At 41.8% G+C, this 22,046-nt stretch overlaps 1 protein-coding gene across 1 annotated transcript; it reads left to right on the forward strand.

Annotated features, from left to right (window-relative positions):
• Positions 1-1,000: 1,000 nt before the first annotated feature.
• LOC134211309 (intraflagellar transport protein 122 homolog) lies at positions 1,001-20,636 on the forward strand. Its single transcript, XM_062688056.1, has 7 exons — positions 1,001-1,229; positions 1,344-1,574; positions 13,641-14,202; positions 14,304-15,193; positions 18,594-19,694; positions 19,750-20,149; positions 20,204-20,636. The coding sequence occupies exons 1-7, from the start codon at positions 1,165-1,167 to the stop codon at positions 20,453-20,455; spliced, it is 3,501 nt and encodes a 1,166-aa protein (XP_062544040.1). The 5' UTR covers positions 1,001-1,164; the 3' UTR covers positions 20,456-20,636.
• Positions 20,637-22,046: the final 1,410 nt, after the last annotated feature.

The following is a 22,046-nucleotide window of genomic DNA, read 5'->3' on the forward strand; positions in this document are numbered from 1 at the left end:
TCGAAGGACCAATGTTCGAGCGTGGAGCCCGTAAATGCCAGCCACCGGAGGTTTTTCTTCCCGCTATGCGCTAATAGCGGCGCACCAGATCACGGGTCGTGAAATTCACCACTAAAATCACCTTGCAGGTCTGTGTCTCAGTAAAACAGCCTACCACGGTATCACAGCTCGATTGTGATGTATCACAATTCACGAGTCACAACACAATTGTCCCGATGCAACCGTGTATTGTGATCACGGATTATCACGCACGCACTCACGAAAGACTTAAGCTGCCACCGTTGGCCACAATCGCAGAGACTTCGGATCGGGATAGAAATTGGTTTTTTGATTGCACTGAACTAATTGCCTTTATTGGCACGATCGAATGGACGAGAAATTGATATACGCGTGTTTGCTACCGTCCACTTTGGGGTTCTATTTCTTACTGTTGGGTATGGGATGTGTTGTACAATTTCTGTGTTCGGTAAAGGGTTTTGTTTTAACTTTAAGGTGTACAGTGTGTTGCATGTTTGTGGTGACGGGTTATAATATAGTTCATTTAGATATTAAGTTTGCGTCGAATTCAGGTGTTTTACAACTATTTACAATTTTAACTATTTACAAAAATATACATTTCGATCAGGGTATTGATCACTCGGTATTTACCTACTATAGTTTTTATAAATTAACAAAATGGACTCAAAGCTGACAAGAAAAGTCAGTAATGCTGGGTCAAATAAAATTGCTATCCCATCAATTATAAATCCGACCACGATAATTCAGCCCATAGTTCGTTACATGGTGTTCGTAGTCTTGTACCACTAATAATTACACCAATATCAAACAGCTCATGTAAAATTTTGTTTACCATCTGCTCAAGTTCAAGGCAGAAAGCATGCAGAGAAAGCCACGCTGTATCCTGATTGTATGCGTGAAACAGAATTCTCATTCGTATTTATGTTCATTCATGAAATCCGAAAGCGACTTCAACAGCTAACTGGTACGACTGAAGAATAACAGTACACATTGTGAACCAGTTGTAGAAAATTCATCGACGTCAATGGTTATTTGTTGTGGAACGGTGGTGGATTGGATGTCGTAAATTTAAAATGCAATTTTGACGATGGTCTGATGAGATTTAGAGAGTGAAGTTTATTTTGAATTAAAGACCTCGCATTAACAATGAGGACTATTCCGAAATGGGTTGAAAAAATCCACGACCCCAACGATAAAAGTGATGTGGCTAGGTACGGATGGTCACCATGCATAGAATGTTTGCGATGCATGGGTCGATTAATCGATAATTTATTTTCCTTTTTGCTTGCCCCGAATGAGTCTAATGAAAGATGTGACTGTTTTAGCATTCATTCGACGTGTTTTCACCCGGAAGGACTCCAACTGATTGTCGGGGCTGGCGACAAGGTGCTGGTGTATGATCCAGTCGACGGCAGCCTTATCAGCTCGCTGAAGGGTCACAAGGATACCGTGCACTGTGTTGCGTATGCTCGTGATGGAAAGAAATTTGCCTCGGGAAGTGCAGATAAAACCGTTATCATATGGACGAACAAACTGGAAGGATTGCTGAAATACTCGTTAGTATGAGAAATGAATTACAGGGCTCGTTGCGATCAATGATAAAGAGAGAGTAGGATAGAGAGAGAATCTTAAAATAATTAAAAAGCAAATTGAAGGTTATTTTTTAAAGTTGGAAAAACATCAACCGAGAACATCATTGTAATAACCTATGTATTTGGAGGAAATCTGCTTGGCAGTATTTTCTTTTCTCCAGTCTTAAGTAGGGGAAATGGTGCAAAATGCACCCGTGATGGGCATGATCTCAGCTGGCAAGACATGTTTTATTTAGTCTATAGAGGGCACTTTAACCCTTAAAGGCGCAAGGCGCTTTTTTAGAAATCGTCGGAAATATTTTTAACGTAAATAACCATTGAAATCATTAACATTAATCGTATTTTCGGTTTGTTGTTTTAAAACAACATTGCGCATTTAAGGGTTAAGTAACATTGAGGTTTGTTCTTTTTTTCTTCTTCTAATTTAAATTGTTAATGATCTATTACACGCATTTATATCTTAGACTAGGTGTTCCGTGTTTGATTAACACTATCATTCTTATTTGCTATGATCCTTTTTTTTATTTTATTATTTCCTTACAAATGGTCAAATAATTTGCTGATCTGGTGAACCTAGTCTTTTTTATTTATTTATTTATTTTATTTATTTAGCAACAACTGCCAACAGGTAAAACATACGCACCCCAATGACATACTATACGGCAAACATGAAAAACAGAATGCTCTAAATCTAACATAAAATACCCTTAAATCTATTCTTATTAGTTATACGAGGAACATGAAAATCAAACACTTCGAAACATCGAAACACCTCTTAAACACGCGACACATGCCTTTGATTGGCTCATTGATTCCGTAGTTAGTTTTAGAAGCACGAATGTACAAGAATGAGTGTGAACGAAGACTACGATTTCGTATGTTTACTTCGATCTTTTCTAGCAGATCTGGACAATCAATATGTCCTTGAAGCAAATCTTTAATAAAACAGGCTTTTGCAACATTATGTCCAGCTCGAAGTGTTTCCAAGTTTATAAGCATGCATCGATTCTCATATTTTGGTAAATTATAGGAATCCTGCCAATTGAGAAATCGGAGAGCAAAGTGGATGAACGTGCGCTGAATTGATTCGATTCGTTGAGTATCATTTTGATAATATGGAGTCCAGACTGCTGAAGATTATTCTAATATAGGACGGACTTATGAACAGTACAATGCTTTAATAAACATCAAAGCAAAGCGAAAGACAAACCCTATTTGTGATGAGGCTTTGTACACAATATATATCAAGCATAATTTTTCATAACGACGTATGTAACAATTATGAGGATTCGAGAAATCCTTTGCAGAAAGTTGGCAAAACTTTTTCTAAAACTGTTTTAAAACTAAATCTTTTTTCAATACTTTTTTCCGCTGGCATGCATCATTACATGACACGTCATAAGCGTGCTTCACAGCAAAGCTCAGTTCATTCAAATTCACTGTGAAAAACGATAAAATTATACATACACCGGTATGCTACACGTACGTCGGTGTACATTGGCCGGTTTTCCATAGTTGCACGATTGACGCAACTGCAGTTTTGTTTTGTTTTGCTTTTTTGTTACATAGGTCGCTCTCAGTTCCCATATGTTAAAGCGACGTATGTAACAGTGAGACTTCAAAAATAGAAATTTTTACATACGTCGATTCGCAAAAAGATCGAATTAAAGAATTTTAAGATCTGAAATCAGTAAAATCGATGCGTATTATATAAAGCCGCGTGTGATTGTCACGTTGTATTAAAAACCCCGTTTTGTTTACTTTTGTTACATACGTCGTTATGAAAAATTTTGCTTGATATGATGTTTAAAAGTCAACTTGCAGTCAATTTGCCTAAATCTTTTACGGTCGTTTCACGTTTGACTATTATATAAAAAATACTCATGTTGATACAGAACATGCTTCCGTCCGAACAAAATAACGGAGCATTTAGAGACATTGAGTACCATCCGATTAAGCTGACACCAGGAGGCATCGCTTGGGCATCTTATGACATAAAAAAGAAAGAAGTTTTAAGCCGTCAGCGTACGATAAAGTTAAGAAGCTTAGGATAAAATTAACATCGTTCATATAGCTTAGCTTAGATTGACTGTACATATCAATGGTTGCTACTCCGTGATTGATCAGAACTGGTGTAAATTGCACTAGTGGTTATTGTTGCTACTAGAGACCGAGAATACCTCTGCATCTCCTCAATTACCACGGGAAGGAAGTAGTGTTAGTCAGTAACATAGATCGGGATTCACCATGGAAAGTGATGTGACCTATGCAACTTCTACACAACAGTATTAGCATTTCCTTACTTTGTTCAATTGTTCATTCTTCGCGAGAATAAACGTGAGTGATTGTTCAAAGTGAGTGATTGTTCATTTGAATTTCGGACTAGGTGCCCGCGTCATCATTTCTTTAACGTAAGGCAAGTAAAAAAGAAACCGGATTAAAATTGAAAATAAAGTAATATTCACGGCTGTTCAACCACACTGAAAGGAGCGGCATGGTAATATCGACCGAATCGAGGGTTAAATTAAAAACATTTTACCACTTGATTTGTGCAGACTACAGTTTGCACTTGAATCAATTATGACTGAAGTTGATTTTACTACGCCTTTTTTTGACATTTAATGCCGATTTTAACTACATTTGTTGTTAAAAATACTATAGGCAGCTGTAAACATTGTAGTAAATATTACCATGCCCATTTTAGAACGATATAGCAGTATAAGAAATTCACAATTTTGTGTAAACCAGAGTAATTATTTTATTATTCATTTTCATATTATTTCCGTATAAATTACATACTATTTAACAATACTAGTGGTTTAGGATGTTACGATGAAACAAATACGAAAAATTAAACCTTCGCCTACGGTGAATTTGGCCTTCTGGTCGGGGAGGTATTCCGAGGGGGAAAAGATATAGGAGATAATCCTAGCCGAGGAGGAATTAGATGAGGGAGATATTTTGAGCCAGCAGTCCACATCCTTCCATTAATGGCACGTCGTAATTTTAGATGAAAACCCATTCTGTTGGTTTGGTTGAAGGCGCTTGCTGCCGAATGTTTAAATTCTGAAACATGAGAAAAAATATATATGTTTAAAATCTTGCAAGGTATGCTTTAGACAATCAACTTACCAGGATTAGTTTCCATTATTTGTTATGAGTTATTTGCAAACAAGATATCACTATATACAAAAAAGATATTTCAAACCTCTATCCGAGGCACACATTTCACAAGCTCAAAATGAACGCCGTCTGAAATGAAGTGGTTAGTTTTACTGTTGACAGTTCAGTTATCTTGACAATCGCTGTAGTTATTTTTACTATTTTTGAAATAGTCGATTTAAAAACGCTCATGCAGTTATTTTTACTGCAAGACTATTTTCAGTGAACATTGATAGTAATCGGAAAGCTAATATCATTCAGCAACCCTTGAGGTTAAATAAGAATGTTAATTTACGTTTATTTTACATGTCGTTTAATTTGCATTACTTTCGCGCGCGTGTGTGTGCCGCTTGCCGTGACCAGTATACCGTAATCTCGATCTCACTGGTATTAATCCTGATGTGCCGGTTGGCACTCGTGTTGAGCTTGTGCGCTTTGAGCGGCAAACAATCGCTTCCCAGTCAAGATAAAATCGTGCATGGTGCAATACAAGATGCTAAATTGGAGACGATATACATACATACATATCGCCTGCACTTCAGCATCCTACACGACACCATATACATTCATGTGTTGACTGGCTTTGATAGGGCCTGCTTATAGACACATGTAGCTTTTTGTAGAGGTTCAACAGAGCCCACTGTCAAACCCCACCTTATCCTAGGCAGGCCCCCTAACTCGCAGTGGCCATGGGAAGGGGTCGTCAATTCCTTGGACATAGTCCCTGCTGCCACTAATATTCCATTGTCATCGTTTTCTGAGAAAAAGACAAACAATGCATTCGTCACAAGAAGCGACTAGTACAATGAGGGCAGCTGGCGTTAAATCGGTTAGTGTTGCTTCAAAGTTGCGAAACGAAATTGTACTCCAGTGTACCTGTCTTGCAAAATTATGAATTTTCACAAGTTGCAAGATGGGGTTCAAAATCAAACTAAAAATGGTCATTTGCCCAAGGAAGCCGGGTCCCGGAAGACGCCGTAAAGGTGGCCAATTCAATTATAAACCTTCGAAATGAGCTTCAGTGTGCTTATTTTGTAAAATCATGCAGTTTAACAAGACGCAAGATGGGTGATAAGATTGTGGCAACTTCTCCAAGGGAACCATGCCCCGGAAGTGCCCGGTGAGTGGCCAAGTCGATTAAAAATCGTCGAACTGTACTTCAGAAGTTTGACATGTCGCAAGATGGGTTCCAAATTTGTACGAAAAGTGGCCACTTCCCCCAGGGAACCTGGTCCCGGAATTTCCCGGATGATGGCCAAGTCGATTGAAAATCGTCGAAATGTACTCCAGTGTACATGTTGAGCATAAGCATGAGTATGATATTCTGCTTCTACACTCGAAAACCTATTTCAAGAAAGATTGTATGGTCTTTAGCAGTGATTGCAACCCACAACTGTTCAACTGTCAAATATCCGGGAGGGCGCAAAATGCGCGACTTGATGCATTTACTCTCCCGCCAGAGTTTTTCCTACTATTAGAGGATGAGCGATCATGACAATACACTGAAAAGGAGCTGTCGAAGAGCTGATAAGATTCGGTATGATCGTTGAGCCCAGAGTGTATGTAATTAAGAGTGGCGACATGTGCCGCATTTGACAGGTCTCCTGCTCGTTTGGAACACGATTTTGTATGGGAATGACAGATGAATTTTGTTCCAATTCTGACAGTGTCGCCACTCTTAATTACATACACTCTGGTTGAGCCATGTTTCGGTGAAAGCGTAGATGTCGTAGCTCACACAGTGACTGCCAACTTATTTATAATCATCAAGTGAACAGATGATACTTCTGCTACCTCCTTAGTTACATTTAAATTGCCTTTGGCAGTTAAGATTTTTCCTTTAGGTGAATTAAACTACGTATGAATTACAATGTTTACTAAATAACTATACTTAACCTAATTTAAACTAAAGGTACAAGGAGCTGATGGATGCAATAGAAGATTACAACGATTTTTGTCTAAATTCGTAAATTATTTAAATAGACATTTGTTGCAGTGTCCCAATATTAGAAATTCTATGAAATTCATTGACACTATACCAGGGAGACAACTTCAGAATTATTTTCAAAATTTTATTTCGAATCCTCTGAAGTCCCTTCTTTCTGGTATTGCAGCAACTAGTCCATATTGACACAGCATACAACATGGCTGATCTAAAAACTTGTTTGTTCTTAAGACAAAGTTTTGATTTCGTGTTTATAAGTGTCTACACTTAATATATTTGTTACAATTGGCTTGAACGCCTTCAATGTGATGTTTAAAAGTTAATTTTTGATCTAGCCGAAGTCCTAAAAGTTTAGCTTTGCTAGACCAATTGATTGGAACCCCATTCATAGTGACTATATGTCTGCTAGAGGATTGCAATAAGAAGGTCTCGACTCATGTGGGACAATTACCTATAAGTTGAGTTTTCAACCTTTTTTTTGCAATCTACTACAAATACCACGAAGGCTTCATCCTTCAACAGAAACTCCCAAGGTTTCAAAGACGTTGGTTTTTTATGAAGAATATAATTTATGTTTGATACGTCTATTAATGACAATGGCGACCCCACCCAGTATTGAGATTTCCATTTTAATTGAAAGAAGAAGAAGATATTTATATTTAGGTCTTTCACACTTGCATAGAAAACATAAACAATGAAAGGAATATTATCATATTTTCATGAAAATGCCTTTGACTTTCACATGACGATCACAAAAACTACCAGTACTGACCCCACCACAGGCGCTGTCAACACGATAATTTCTGTAGATAAAATAATTTGGATCTCTTTTGATGGAGAGTCCCGGTTTTAAATATGACAATGTGCACATTATGAACTGTTAGAAAGTTGAATAATTCATCTTCTTTACCCTTTAAAGAGCGGGCTTTCCAATTCAAAATTTTCAAAAAATTATTTGGATCCATTAAAACGAAGTCCAATAGCAATTTTTTGAGTAAATTTGATATCAACCTGAATAGCCTCAGTTTTGGTATTTGCTTTGAACATTGCATCAATCAGGTGATGCAATTGTTCAGTTGGAAAATCAAAATCGGAAGCGATATGCTAGCAAAATTGGTTCATTGATTGTTTTGGGTATGAATTGCTCGTCCGGCAAATGATTGCGGATTGTGAGCGTTTGTAATATTTTTACCCGGCGAATCTGAGATCCTATTAGAATTCGCAAATTCTAAAATTTTCTAACATATAAATCTTACTCATTTTTAAGGTATTAAACAAGATTAGTATTACAAAATTATGAATCCATGAGGCGAAATATAGTTGAACGCTATTGAATTTCGTTCAGATCACTGATTGATTTAGTTAGTTCTGGATTGATTCGAGGTCTCTGGAAATTACGAGTATATGTAACGCATGTTACGATAGTTACTAACCATGTTACAATAGCTATTCAATCCAACGAGCGCCTGATAGATAGGCAGCATGACATACAGTGCGTATTCGTTCATTTTGTTGTCACTCCACCCATGAAATGCGCCTTTTGGTAGGCAATTAATTTGTCACTTTATACGTCCAATCGCCATGGGAAGTTGAGTACTTTTATCTCGTTTTAAATACTGGAGTCTGACTGGAGTCGACTTAGTAAGGGTCAAAATTTCACTGTAGGTGGATTAATCTGGGTTTTTTTTTTCAAATATCCACGAAATTAAAGCTGAAGAAAAATTATTAATAAACTGATTAGCTCCGCAGCACTTGCGATTTTGTTTGTATCGATAAACGATTGCAATTGTGTATTTTTATGCGGTGTGTGGTTGTCTGGGATTAGTCTACCTTTTATCATTGCTAACGATTGATAATATGTAATGGTAATACGATGGCGCATCATCTGTGGAAGTCGGATTTACTACGGGCTCCAGGAGAAACTGCGGTCAAAAAAGAAGAACGCTCATAAAACTGGTGAGCCTCTACGGACATGATATTTGGACCATGCTCCAGGAGGACTGGCAAGCACTCGTGGTATTCGAGAGATGCGTGCTTAAGACCATCTTTGGCGGTATGCATGAGAGCGATGTGTGGCGGCGAAGGACAAACCACGAGCTCGCACAACTCTACGGCGAACGGTCTCGATCTCTTCTTATCTCGATGGTTCCTTCAATAATCCGATGGTTCCTTCCGTAGATGTGGAGGGGCGACTGTATTATTAACCCTTTCAGGAAGGATGGGTCATATATGCACAGCGTTTAAGATTGGCTATGTTTATGTACAATCATAGAAGAGAGATAGGTCCCTACTTTCTTTAGAAAAACTGTTCACCAGGCTTTGGAGAAAAAAATATCGGGGTCAAATTTAATTGTACCCTTAGACCCAGATATTCGAAACTTTGGGAAGATTTCCCTTCTGATAGCATGCAAATGAATCTGACTTATTTGAATCCTAAATCACATTTCACAAATCATAAATCACATTTGATAGTTCTGAATACTCAGGCAATTTTAGCCAACCTGAACGTTATGTCTGTGATTAATTTTCAGAAATACGAGATGTTCAAGGTACTCCAAAACGTTCTGGAGTTCAGCCCACGATATCTACCGGTCCAACCAAGGTTTTTGTAATGTCCTCATCGTCGGTATACACTCAATCCAGTTCAATAGGCACATGCGCATCGTGCAAACCTTATTTTCTTGAATACAGGATGCTCAAGGTACTCCAAAGTTCAGTGTCCTCATCGTCAGTATACACCCAATCCGGTTCAATAGGCGTATACGCATCATGCAAACTCTATTCTTCTTGAATACGAGATACTCATGGTCCTTCTAAAAGCTCTAAAGTTCAGCTAACGGTATCTACCGGATTAATCAAGGCTTTTGCAATGTCCTCATCGTCGGAATACCCTTAATCCTGTTCAATAGGTATATACGCATCATGCAAACCCAATTTTCGTGAATACGGGATCTTCAAGGTACTCCAAAATATTCTTGAATTTAGTTCTGTAACCAGTGGTGTGTGAAGTGTCCCAAGATTAGTGAGATTTTCAAAGTTTTTATATCGTTCTATCTTAATATTCTCAATACCAAAAAAACATTTGAATGTTTACGTTGGACAGCATACGATACCCATGTCGCAGAACGCAGCCACAGGAAAGAATTATGCTACTCACCATCAGGTGTCGCAGAAGGATATGATTGGGCGGCCATGGTGGGTGGTAAAAGGGGGCCATGATGAGGCGAGGAAAATCTCAACGAGCGAAGGCTTGGACAAAAAACCGCCATTGCTTGGAAAGCCATAAGTTCTAAACACTCGGAAGAACAAGACGTGTACACACTAGAAAGCAAAGTATATTTTGGCAAAGTTAAAATTGGAAGTGAGTTTTGAGAGAGAAGTGTTGAGGAGAAGTTTCATCAAGGAATCATCCAGGTAGAACAGTCACTTACCAAATGCCCAACCGTCCCCTCTCTTAACTAACCACCACAACCACCTGGCTACTCTTCAATAGGAGCTTTGTGTTCCACGTTCAAACTATCACCTTCTGCCTTCCAAGTTCCGACCGCTGTAGAACTTGAAATATCCCGTGGCATACGGCGCCTGGTGAGGTAGCTGAGTTTGAAGAAGGGGCCCCGAAGAAGAAGCTAAAGAAAAAGTTCGAAGGTAGGAGTTGAGACATAAGGAAGTGGGAAGGAAAGGTTCCTGTGTGCAAAGCTATAATAAAGTGGGAGTGTTCAATAACGGTATTCGAGTGTTTTCTTGGCCGCGATAATCAAGCGCGTACGCCGACCCTGAGGCAGTTGAATAAGGGGGTTTCATTGGTGCTGGGCAGGGATCGCCCCATTAGTTACAGTTCATAGTATCTACCAGATCAACAAGACTTTCGAAATATCCCCATCATCGGTATTTACCCAATCCAGTGTAACAAGCATATGATCCTTATTTCCATGAACATGAGATCCAATGTCCAATGTACTCCAAAATGATCTTGAGTCAAGATGTACAATGACAATGAGGTTAACCTACGATGTATTCTGTGTCCACGGACTTGGATGATCAAGTAGTTCAATCGTTGCGGTTTCCAGGACGTTTTGATGAACCTGAAAGGTCTCTAGTAGCTTGTGTGAATAATGATAATTGAAGTCATATCAACTTTATGGACCTACTGAGATATCATATCCTACACCATTCATAAGTTGGTTCATTGGATAGATCTCAGGATCCCAGCTCCAAAAAAGGTTTATAATACAGTCGACCCTATATGAGTCGTTAATGAAAGGACCATTGACTCAAGCATACATCGAGATGTGGAAAAGAAGTTTCTTGGATTTTTTTTCGAAAGAACCTTCAGAGCAACCGATAAAATATTTTTGGTATGGTATCATTTGCTTCCACGAGTCTATACCGAGTCGTAGAACATCGAAGCTTGTGAAAATAATTAATGAAATCGTACCGGTTCAATGAACCTGCTGTGATGTTTATCGCTAAACGGATCGATCGTTCAGGACTTGGTTGATCGGGTAGATCGCACGTTCTGAACCCCAGGCCGGTTTGAAGAATCATAAATGCCTGCAGTAGCTTGTAAAAGTTTTGAGTGAAATCCTAGAGGCTCAAAGGACCTGCTGCGATGTTCAGCAATGTCCGTATATATCATTCAGGACTTGGTTGATTGGGTAGATCGCATGTTTTGAACTTCAAGCCGTTTTGGAGATCCTTAAATAGGTTACGTTAATTCAAAACTCGATAATTTCATTTCTTATGATCACATATATATTTTTGGACATATTCTCAGCTTTGGACATTTTGTTTCTAGAGATATTTTCTGATGTACTCCAAAACAGTTTGGACGGCTTTCGGCATCCGAAAAACATATTTCAACACCTTTTTAGCTCTTTCTATGCTAGTTTTGGCTGGATCGAGCTGAAAAATCCTAATCTGTACGTTAAATCAAAGTCGTTCTGAAAGGATTTAAGTAAAGAATCTAGCAATTTTGTATATGTCAAGATTTTATACAGATTTCATTTCATTTCGTAGAATTGTGAGATGTTGGTTGGGTGTTACACCTACCTACCTGGTTGGCTACAGCGTCAATACACCTATGGCTGGCGTATTCTAGAGCTCCATAATTGTCAGTCTTCGGTGATGTTCCTCCAGTTTCCCTGAACGTTCAGGGTCCCCAGTGTGGGATCAGCCATTTGCTTTGCTGCCGTATCAAAGTGACGGCGAATTACTTACCCAAGCGTGTGCTTCCGTGGACGGTTACGATAGATATGCTGGGTGAGCGTGTTTCGCGACTCGCCTACTTCGTTGTCAACCATCGTCATATGAGAGTGTCCTTTATGACGCTTGTCGTGAGTGAAGCCAACACGTGGTGGGATGCTATAAGCGATAGGTATCATATCTATTTAAGGTGAATGCATACCACACACCCAGGTCAGCAGCCAGCGTGTTCGTGGCCTTCCACGAAGTTACCGCCCACATTTGCTTCTCTGTTGAATATGGGTGTTACACAGTTATGTTTAAAAAGTTTTTGCCTTTCTCGTACAACAAATTTGTACCGAAAGGCTATACCTATTAGAGTGGGGCGCAGTTGTATGGAAAAACGCAAACATCGTCCGATCAAGTGAGATCAAGGTTTTTCTGAATCGTTTTCAACCCCCTAATCAACTGTGCAAAATATGGGCTCGTTTGGTTGCAACCTCGCAAGCCGCATCGCGTATCAAATTTACATGGAGATTAGTATGGGAAAACGTATTTTTTACATTTTGGCTCTTAGCGGCTTCAATTGACTCAATACGTTAGTATATAGTCTGGAAGATGCTGAAAGACTTTGCCGAAAAAAGTACGTAGCTGGAAGGTCTACAAAAAATGTTATTACGTTCCGAAAATTGATTGTTCAAACCATATGTAAGAAATCAATGTTTCTGCCAGCACTACCGGACAACCTATGGTTATCGAAGGGCAAAACCCATCTTCCTTCCTGCCGGATTTTTTTTTCTAATAATTCCGGGTAGCTCCCATTAGCTCTAAAGCCCTATAAGATCAATTATTTTGAAATAACACTCAGTTAAAATATTGGTCTACGTAGAACGGCAGTGATGGCAGAATAAACGATTTTTTTTGCATATGGTTTGAACACTCAATGTTCGAAGCGTTATAACTTTTATCGTGGACGTTCCAGCAACGTGCCTTCTTCAGCATTCTTTTTCGGCATCCTTTGGGTTATACTTTAACGCAATGTGCCTCTTGGTTTACGATGAACTGAAACCTCTAGTAGTAGAAATGCAAAAATATACGTTCTCCCATACTAATTTCCATACAAACTTCAAACGCGATGCGGAAAGTGAGGAAGCAACCAATCGGTCCCAAATTCTGCACAGTTGTTCAGGACCCAGAATGGCTTCGATAAACCATTGATTTGAAAAATGACCATGACGCCCCACTATAACCTATGATCACTTCAAAACCTCGACGAACTGAGGTGATGTCTGTTTGTGTGTATGTGTACATATTTTGGAACTTAGCATTGTTCGAATTACTTGCAACAGGTTCCATTCGACGGGGAATCTTGTCCCACTATTTGCTATTGAAAATTGACCAGATCGGACTATGGGATCAGAAGTTACTATTAGTTACAAAATACTATTTTCTATGCCCAAAACACGCTAAAATATACTCATACTTGTTTAGTATTTTTTTTTCACGAGAAAGGCACCAACACCGCTAGGTGGATTAATCAGGGTTTTTATAACTAATATTTGATTCTTCTTTGTCAACTACCCATGACCGCATGTTTACTTGTCCCCGCCTTAAAAATGTAAGCAATCCAGCTATAATAAGGAGATAATAGTAGACCACTAAACATTTATCTTGCTACGAGCTCTTGTAATTTAATAACTAGTTCTATGAGTTATATTTTTAAATAACATTATTTTACTCAGCCACGGCGATTCGGTGCAATGTTTGGCCTTCAACCCAATTTCCCATCAGCTGGCATCGTGCGCGGTTTCGGATTTTTCCTTTTGGTCATCGGAGCAAAAGGCGGTCCAGAAATACAAAACCACAGCTCGAGTGAACGCGTGCGCCTGGACGAACGATGGCCAGTACCTGGCGCTGGGAATGGCGAACGGGTCGATTTCGATTCGCAACAAGGCTGGCGAAGAGAAGATCAAAATTGACCGCCCGGGCGGTGTGAACAGTCCCATTTTTGGGTTGGCCTGGAATCCACCGGCTAGTGGATCGGCGGATATTCTCAGCGTCATCGATTGGAGTCAGACGTTGTCATTTTACTCCCTCGGCGGTCAGGTGATCGGGAAAGAGAGGAATTTCAATTTCGATCCGTTGTGCCTGAGTTTCTTTCCTGATGGAGAGTTTCTGATAATATCTGGTTGCAACAAGGCACTGCAGTTATTCACTCGCGATGGTATACGACTCGGAATGCTGGGAGATCAGCACGATTCTTGGATTTGGGCAACTACTGTTCATCCTTTGGGGAACTCGATTGTAAGTAATTCCATAGGAAATTTTCTTCAGCTGTAGGAGAATGTGGTTGTATGTAGAATAATTTCAACGTTTGATTGAGTCATATAATATTTTTATTTTAGGTTGTCGGTTGCCAAGATGGGACGTTAGCGTGCTACAGCCTGGCGTTCAACACTGTCCACGCTTTGTATCGGGAACGATACGCCTTTCGGGAGAACATGTGTGACGTAATCATCCAGCATTTGGTTTCCGGACAGAAAGTTCGTATAAAATGCCGCGATTTGGTGCACAAGATAGCCATCTATCGGAATCGCCTAGCGGTTCAGCTGCCGGAACGTGTCGTTCTGTACGAATTAAGCTCGGCTGAAAATCAACCGATGCACTATAAGGTCAAAGAAAAAATAGCAAAAAAGTTCGATTGCAGTTTGCTGGTTGTTTGCGCTCAACATTTAGTCCTTTGTCAGGAGAAAAAGTTGCAAAGTTTAGATTTTAATGGAGTTTTGCAACGCGAGTGGATTATGGACAGTTTTATACGATACATCAAAGTAACTGGAGGACCTGCCGGGTGCGAAGGGCTTTTGCTGGGGCTTAAGAGCGGTCAGGTTTGGAGAATATTCCTGGACAATTCTCTTCCCATTCTGGTTACCACCGTTCTATCATCAGTTCGCTGTTTGGATCTGAATGCAACCAGGACAAAATTAGCGGTCGTGGACGATGCAGGACGGCTGGTGGTTAGAGATTTAATTAGTGACACGATGCTGTATCAAGACTCCAATGTCAACTCAGTGGCTTGGAATACTCATCTGGAATCAATGCTGTGCTACTCGCATACCACGGGAGGGCTGAGCGTGAGGGTTGGATCCCTCCCACCAAGAAGTCCTCAATCTATGCTTGGGGTAGTAGTAGGTTTATGCGGAGCGACTGCATTTTGTTTACGAGGAAATGTGATGAGCAATGTTCCGTTGGCCCTTGGAGCCACCATGTGGCAGTTCGTCGAAGCGGGCCTGTTTGAGTAAGTATTTATCAATACATTTTTTATTCATTTATTTAGTTAACATCTAAACAGATAACACTGAATCAACAATTTGACGCCACAATGCACGGTTTGAGGCCGCATCTCTCCATCCTCGGATACGCCCCACGCTCGCCAAGTCGTTTTGCACCTGGTCTGCCCATCGCGCTCGCTGCGCTCCACGCCGTCTCGTACCTGCCGGATCGGAAGCGAACACCATCTTTGCAGGGTTGCTGTCCGGCATTCTTGCAACATGTCCTGCCCATCGTACCCTTCCGGCTTTAGCTACCTTCTGGATACTGGGTTCGCCGTAGAGTTGGGCGAGCTCATGGTTCATTCTTCGCCGTCACACACCGTCTTCTTGCACACCGCCAAAGATGGTCCTAAGCACCCGTCTCTCGAATAATCCGAGTGCTTGCAAGTCCTCCTCGAGCATTGTCCATGTTTCATGTCCGTAGAGGACAACCGGTCTTATAAGCGTCTTGTACATGACACATTTGGTGCGGTGGCGAATCTTTTTCGACCGCAGTTTCTTCTGGAGCCCGTAGTAGGCCCGACTTCCACAGATGATGCGCCTTCGTATTTCGGCTCCACCCACAAGCATGTACTTTGTCTTTGACGCATTCACCATTAGTCCAACTTTTGTTGCTTCACGTTTCAGGCGGGTGTACAGTTCTGCCACCTTTGCAAATGTTCGGCCGACAATGTCCATGTCATCCGCGAAGCAAATAAATTGACTGGATCTGTTGAAAATCGTACCCCGGCTGTTACACCCGGCTCTCCGCATGACACCTTCTAGCGCAATGTTAAACAACAGGCACGAAAGTCCATCACCTTGTCTTAGTCCCCGTCGCGATTCGAACGAACTGGAGTGTTCGCCCGAAATCTTCACACAGTTTTGCACACCATCCACCGTTGCTTTGATCAGTCTGGTAAGCTTCCCAGGGAAGCTGTTCTCGTACATAATTTTCCATAGCTCTACGCGGTCTATACTGTCGTATGCCGCCTTGAAATCAACGAACAGATGGTGCGTTGGGACCTGGTATTCACGGCATTTTTGAAGGATTTGCCGTACAGTAAAGATCTGGTCCGTTGTCGAGCGGCCGTCAACGAAGCCGGCTTGATAACTTCCCACGAACTCGTTCACTAATGGTGACAGACGATGGAAGATGATCTGGGATATCACTTTGTAGGCGGCATTAAGGATGGTGATCGCTCGAAAGTTCTCACACTCCAGTTTGTCGCCTTTCTTGTAGATGGGGCATATAACCCCTTCCTTCCACTTGATGAGCTCAGCTCCGATACCATCCTTACCAGCTGCTTTATTGGTCTTTAGCTGTTGAATGGCATCCTTAACTTCCCTCAAGGTGGGGGCTAGTTGGCTTCTATCGTCCGCTGAACTGACGTAGTCATCTCCTCCGCTGCCTTGACTTTCACTGCCTGTACTCTCAGCGCCATTCAGATGTTCCTCGTAGTGCTGCTTCCACTTTTCGATCACCACACGTTCGTCCGTCAAGATGCTCCCATCCTTATCCCGGCACATTTCGGCTCGCGGCACGAAGCCTTTGCGGGATGTGTTGAGCTTCTGATAGAACTTGCGTGTATCTTGAGAACGGCACAGCTGTTCCATCTCCTCGCACTCCGCTTCTTCCAGGCGGCGTTTCTTCTCCTGAAAAAGGCGGGTCTGCTGTCTCCGCTTCCGTCTATAACGTTCCACGTTCTGCCGGGTACCTTGCTGCAGCGCGACCGCCCGCGCTGCGTCCTACTCCTCCAGAATCTGTCTGCACTCTTCGTCGAACCAATCGTTCCGTCGACTTCGACCCATATACCCGACGTTGTTCTCCGCTGCGTCGTTAATGGCTGCTTTGACTGTATTCCAGCAGTCCTCAAGAGGGGCCCCATCGAGCTGACACCCGAGGGGCACCCTCCTCTGGCAACGCTGCCTCGAGATGCTGCGCGTATGCAGTGGCAACATCAGGTTGCTTCAGTCGCTCTAGGTCGTACCGCGGCGGTCGTCGGTACCGAACATTGTTGATGACGGATAGTTTTGGGCGCAGTTTAACCATCGCCTGATAGTTGTCAGAGTCGATGTTAGCGCCACGATATGTCCTGACGTCGATAATGTCGGAGAAGTGCCGTCCATCAATCAGAACGTGGTCGATTTGTGATTCTGTCTGCAGTGGTGATCTCCAGGTGTACCGATACGGAAGGCTGTGTTGGAAGTAGGTGCTGCGAATGGCCATATTCTTAGGAGGCAGCGAAATCAATTAGTCGTAGGCAGTTTTCGTTCGTCAGCCGGTGAGCGCTGAACTTTCCAATAGTCGGTCTGAACTCCTCCTCTTGGCCAACCTGAGCGTTCAAATCTCCTATGATGATTTTGACGTCGTGGCTTGGGCAGCTGTCGTACTCACGTACTCACGTTCCAGCTGCGCGTAGAATGCGTGCTTATCATCATCAGTGCTTCCGGAGTGTGGGCTATGGACGTTGATTATGCTGAAGTTGAAGAACCGGCCTTTGATCCTCAACCTGCAAATTCTTTCATTGATCGGCCACCACCCGATCACGCGCCTTTGCATATCGCCCATCACTATGAAAGCTGTTCCCAGCTCGTGTGTGTTGCCGCAGCTCTGGTAGATGGTATGAATACCTCTAAACGTTCGCACCATTGATCCCTTCCAACAAACCTCCTGCAGCGCTACGATGCCGAATCCACGGTCCTTGATCACATCGGCGAGTATGCTTGTGCTCCCGATGAAGTTGAGAGATTTGCAGTTCCACGAACCGAGTTTCCAATCGCTAGTCCCTTTTCGTCGCAGTGGTCTTCGCCGATGGTTCCGGTCCGTACTCTCTTGTTGATTGTTCGTTGCTTATGATTTTTTAAAGGCTGGCTTGCAGGGCCTGACACCAAACTCCCCAAATTTCCGGAGGACCATTCCTCCTTATTTCCGGTGAACCATGGTGCACAGTTTCACTTAGAGTCCCTCGCTGGCACTCGGACGATGATCAGCCGCCCCTAACATGGAGAACAGACGCTGTTGTGAGCCGATCCTGACATGGAGAACAGACGCTCAAAAAGATTTGCACCTTCGGAGAGGAGCAAACCCCCCCTTCCATGTCAGCATACGACCATAGTTCCCACCGGGGTTGGTTACCCGACCTTCCCTAAGGTTGCTCGTATCCCGGCCAGCACCGCGGGGAGATCAATTTACACGACAGTTGAATCTCTCCGCTTTATGTTATTCTTTCAGCGGGGTTTCATTCTTGTCCAAAAAGATAAAATGGCTACAAATCAGTTGGACATTGTCTCAGTGTCCGAAATTTAACGTGGACAGGCTTTAGTATTATGTTATCTTGAATCTTAAATGTTGTTTCAACTTATTTTTTTGTGTTTTATTTATAGGGAAGCCTATCAGGTTGCATGCCTTGGAGTACCATTATCGGACTGGGAAGGATTGGGACAGGCTGCTTTGGAATCCCTAAACTACCAAGTTGCACGCGATGCGTACGTAAAGGTGCGCAATTTACCTTGGCTTGAGCTTATAAACGATCTCAAAGAGCGCCAAAAGCGAGGTGATAACTCAAAGGAAGTGCTCCTGGCAGATACATATGCTTTCAACGGAAAGTTCAAGGACGCTGCACGGCTGTATCAGAAGTCTGGAAACAATACTAAAGCTTTGGCTATGTATAGTGATTTGCGCATGTTTGACTTGGCTCAGGAATTTCTTAAGGAGGGGAGTGCAGCAGATAAAAAAGAGCTTATTAGAAGACGGGCTGAATGGGCCTGTTCGGTGCATGAACCACGTGCTGCCGCAGAGTTGCTGCTTTCCGCTGGGGAGTCTGAACGGGCTATTGAAATTGTAGCTGAGCAAGGATGGACTGATGTGCTGTTGGATATCGGTAGACGTTTGAATGCTTCAGAAAAAGAACCATTGGAATTGATTGCGACTCATTTAAGACGGTTAAAAGCGCTGCCATTAGCAGCAGAAATCTATCGCAAGCTTGGTGAGGAGGAACAAGTCGTCCAATTACATGTTGAAGCAAGAGACTGGCCCGAAGCATTCCGCCTGGCTGAACACTTGCCAAAAATTTTACCTTCTGTGCATTATCAACATGCTCAGTGGTTGGCAGAATCTGACCAGTTTATTTCTGCTCACGAAGCCTACGTACTAGCAGGCAAACCCAATGAAGCTACCAAACTGCTTCGGGACTTGGTGGAGTGCGCTGTTTCTGAGGAACGTTATTTAGATGCTGGATATTATACATGGCTTAGAGCCAGACAGGTCCTCAAGCTGTTAGATAGTGAAACAGTTCTAATGGAATCTAAAACTAATGAGTACAAATCTCTACAGAAACTTTCCTCCATTTACTACGCATACAGCACATTGAATTCATATCTCAAAGAGCCGTTTACAAGTAGCCCTCCGCTTACGCTGTTCAATACCAGCCGATTTGTGGTAAATCAAATCAATGGTCCTACACCACCAAAAGGGATTAGTATTTTGTAAGTTTATGTACTTTAAGATATTCGTATGATTTACTTTTATTTTCGATTTTAGTGCCGTTTATTACACTTTGTCTAAGCAAGCAAAAGTCCTGGGAGCAAATAAGCTCCATTTACAAATCAACAACAAGCTTCAATCACTGAAGCCACCGTCAGGAATACAAGAGCAAGTAGACATTAGTTACATCACCAGCCGGGCTTGTCCGGGAGGATTCAACGATCCGGAGGAGTATCTTCCCATGTGCTATCGATGCTCCAACTACAGTCCACACCTTCATGGAAATCGATGCCCCAATTGTCATCAGGAATACGTGTTTTCCTATGTGTCCTTTGAAATTCTACCATTAGCAGAGTTTAGCCTTGACAGCAATATCTCGGACCAGGAAGCTGAAAGATTGTTGATGGCTCCTCCGAAAATGAACGACTATGGGCAGCAGGATCAATTTATTCATGAGGTAAGGCCCTTCTTAATAAATAGACACTTCATTATGTTATCCATATGTTTCCAGGACATAATGGATACCTTCCCATCAACTATGGATCGTGATGCCTTACGTGCGATTGATCCCCGGGAAGTCATCATTATCAAAGGTCCCAAACCGCTGCCGACCCGTTATTATAGGAATCTTTTGCCTGAGTTGCAAATCACGGTGTGCCCGGAGTGTAATAATGCATTCCACTCGGAAGACTTTGAGCTACAGTTCTTGCAAAAAGGTTACTGTCCATTTTGTAGAACGCCCGAGGATAGCTTAGTAGGTTAATTCTCGAAAAAACTTCTTGGCGTGTTTTCACAAATTTGCCTTACGACGTTACAGTTTGATCTCATTCCGTCCAACATCACATAGCATTATGTATTCGATTGAATTTTTATTTAAAAAAAAAACGCACGAAATATTTATACCTACGTATGATTTGAATAAAGAATTGATTCACAAAAAATAAGCGTGTTTAATATAATGCAATAGGGTGCTTATTTTACTAGGGATCCCGAAACCTAAAAATCGTGTGCCTAAATTTTAAATTTAAATTAATTAGCTTTTTTAACAGCGGGTTCATTTTAAATCTTTAAATTAGAAAGCACGTAACACGCAAGCTTGCGGAGATGGAGTATTATGGCCGCCAAATTCTTTCTGCGTATTTTTTCATCTCTGCCACATGACTATAATTTGACAGATAAAAACGATCGCTGAATTTCCAGCAATAGTATGACTTTAGCTGATTTTCAGTAAATAATTCAAACGATTACTGCATTTCACCAAGCAAGTAAACTGTTTTGCTGGAACGAGAGATGACATTTTGGTGTGCGTTTGAGGAAATATCGTGTGTTGGGCTTAAGGAAAAATATTGATGTTTAGAGGTCGTGCAAAATCCTTCAAGGTAGTATTTTGACCATGCAAAAGAGGCTTAAGGAATAAACAGATCGCAATTATGTCCGATTGTTATTATGTTTTAACCGATTCGAGATTTATTGTCAATGTTTTCTTTTGAGATCAATGGTCCTGCAATTGAGGATATTCTTGAGAAATTGAACGCATACAAATTAATTTCCATTTTCATTATCATTAAATGGTAGCCTTTCTCGTACAACAAAGTTGAACCGAAAGGCTATCATTTCACTTCATTTTTGTGTGTGCTTTTATTTAGAAAAACAAGACAACGTTTCATTTAGTAATCCTTAACTGATTTTTTCGCAATAAGTTGCATTGGACAGGAGGCAAAGCCTTGTTGATCACCATTGAATTTGATAACGATCGATCATTGCGTTTAAATTTATGAATAAAATACTGTGTCGAACCTTACAAGGGTGGTTTTATTTATTTATTACCAGACTAAGGCCGGAGTGGCCTGTGCTGCACATAAAAGTCCTCTCCATTCAGCTCGGTCCATGGCTGCACTTCGCCAACCACGCAGTCGGTGGAGGGTCCGCATCGTTCTCGAGAACCATTTTCACCGGATTACTGTCCGACATTCTGGCTACGTGCCCGCCCCACCGCAGTCTTCCGATTTTCGCGGTGTGAACGATGGATGGTTCTCCCAACAGCTGATGCAACACGTGGTTCATTCGCCTCGTTCACGTACCGTCCGCCATCTGCACTCCACCATAGATGGTACGCAGCACTTTCCTTTCAAAAACTCCCAGTGCGCGTTGATCCTCTACGAGCATCGTCCAGGTCTCGTGTCCGTAGAGAACTACCGGTCTAATAAGCATTTTGTAGATAGTCAGTTTGGTACGGTGGCGAACTCTATTCGATTGGAGCGTTTTGCGGAGTCCAAAGTACGTACGATTTTCTGCCATGATTCATCTCCGAATTTCTCTGCTGGTATCGTTATCGAAGGTCACCAGTGAGCCCA

The sequence above is a fragment of the Armigeres subalbatus genome, chromosome 2 (genome assembly GCF_024139115.2).
Source record: "Armigeres subalbatus isolate Guangzhou_Male chromosome 2, GZ_Asu_2, whole genome shotgun sequence".
NCBI classification, from domain to species: domain Eukaryota; kingdom Metazoa; phylum Arthropoda; class Insecta; order Diptera; family Culicidae; genus Armigeres; species Armigeres subalbatus.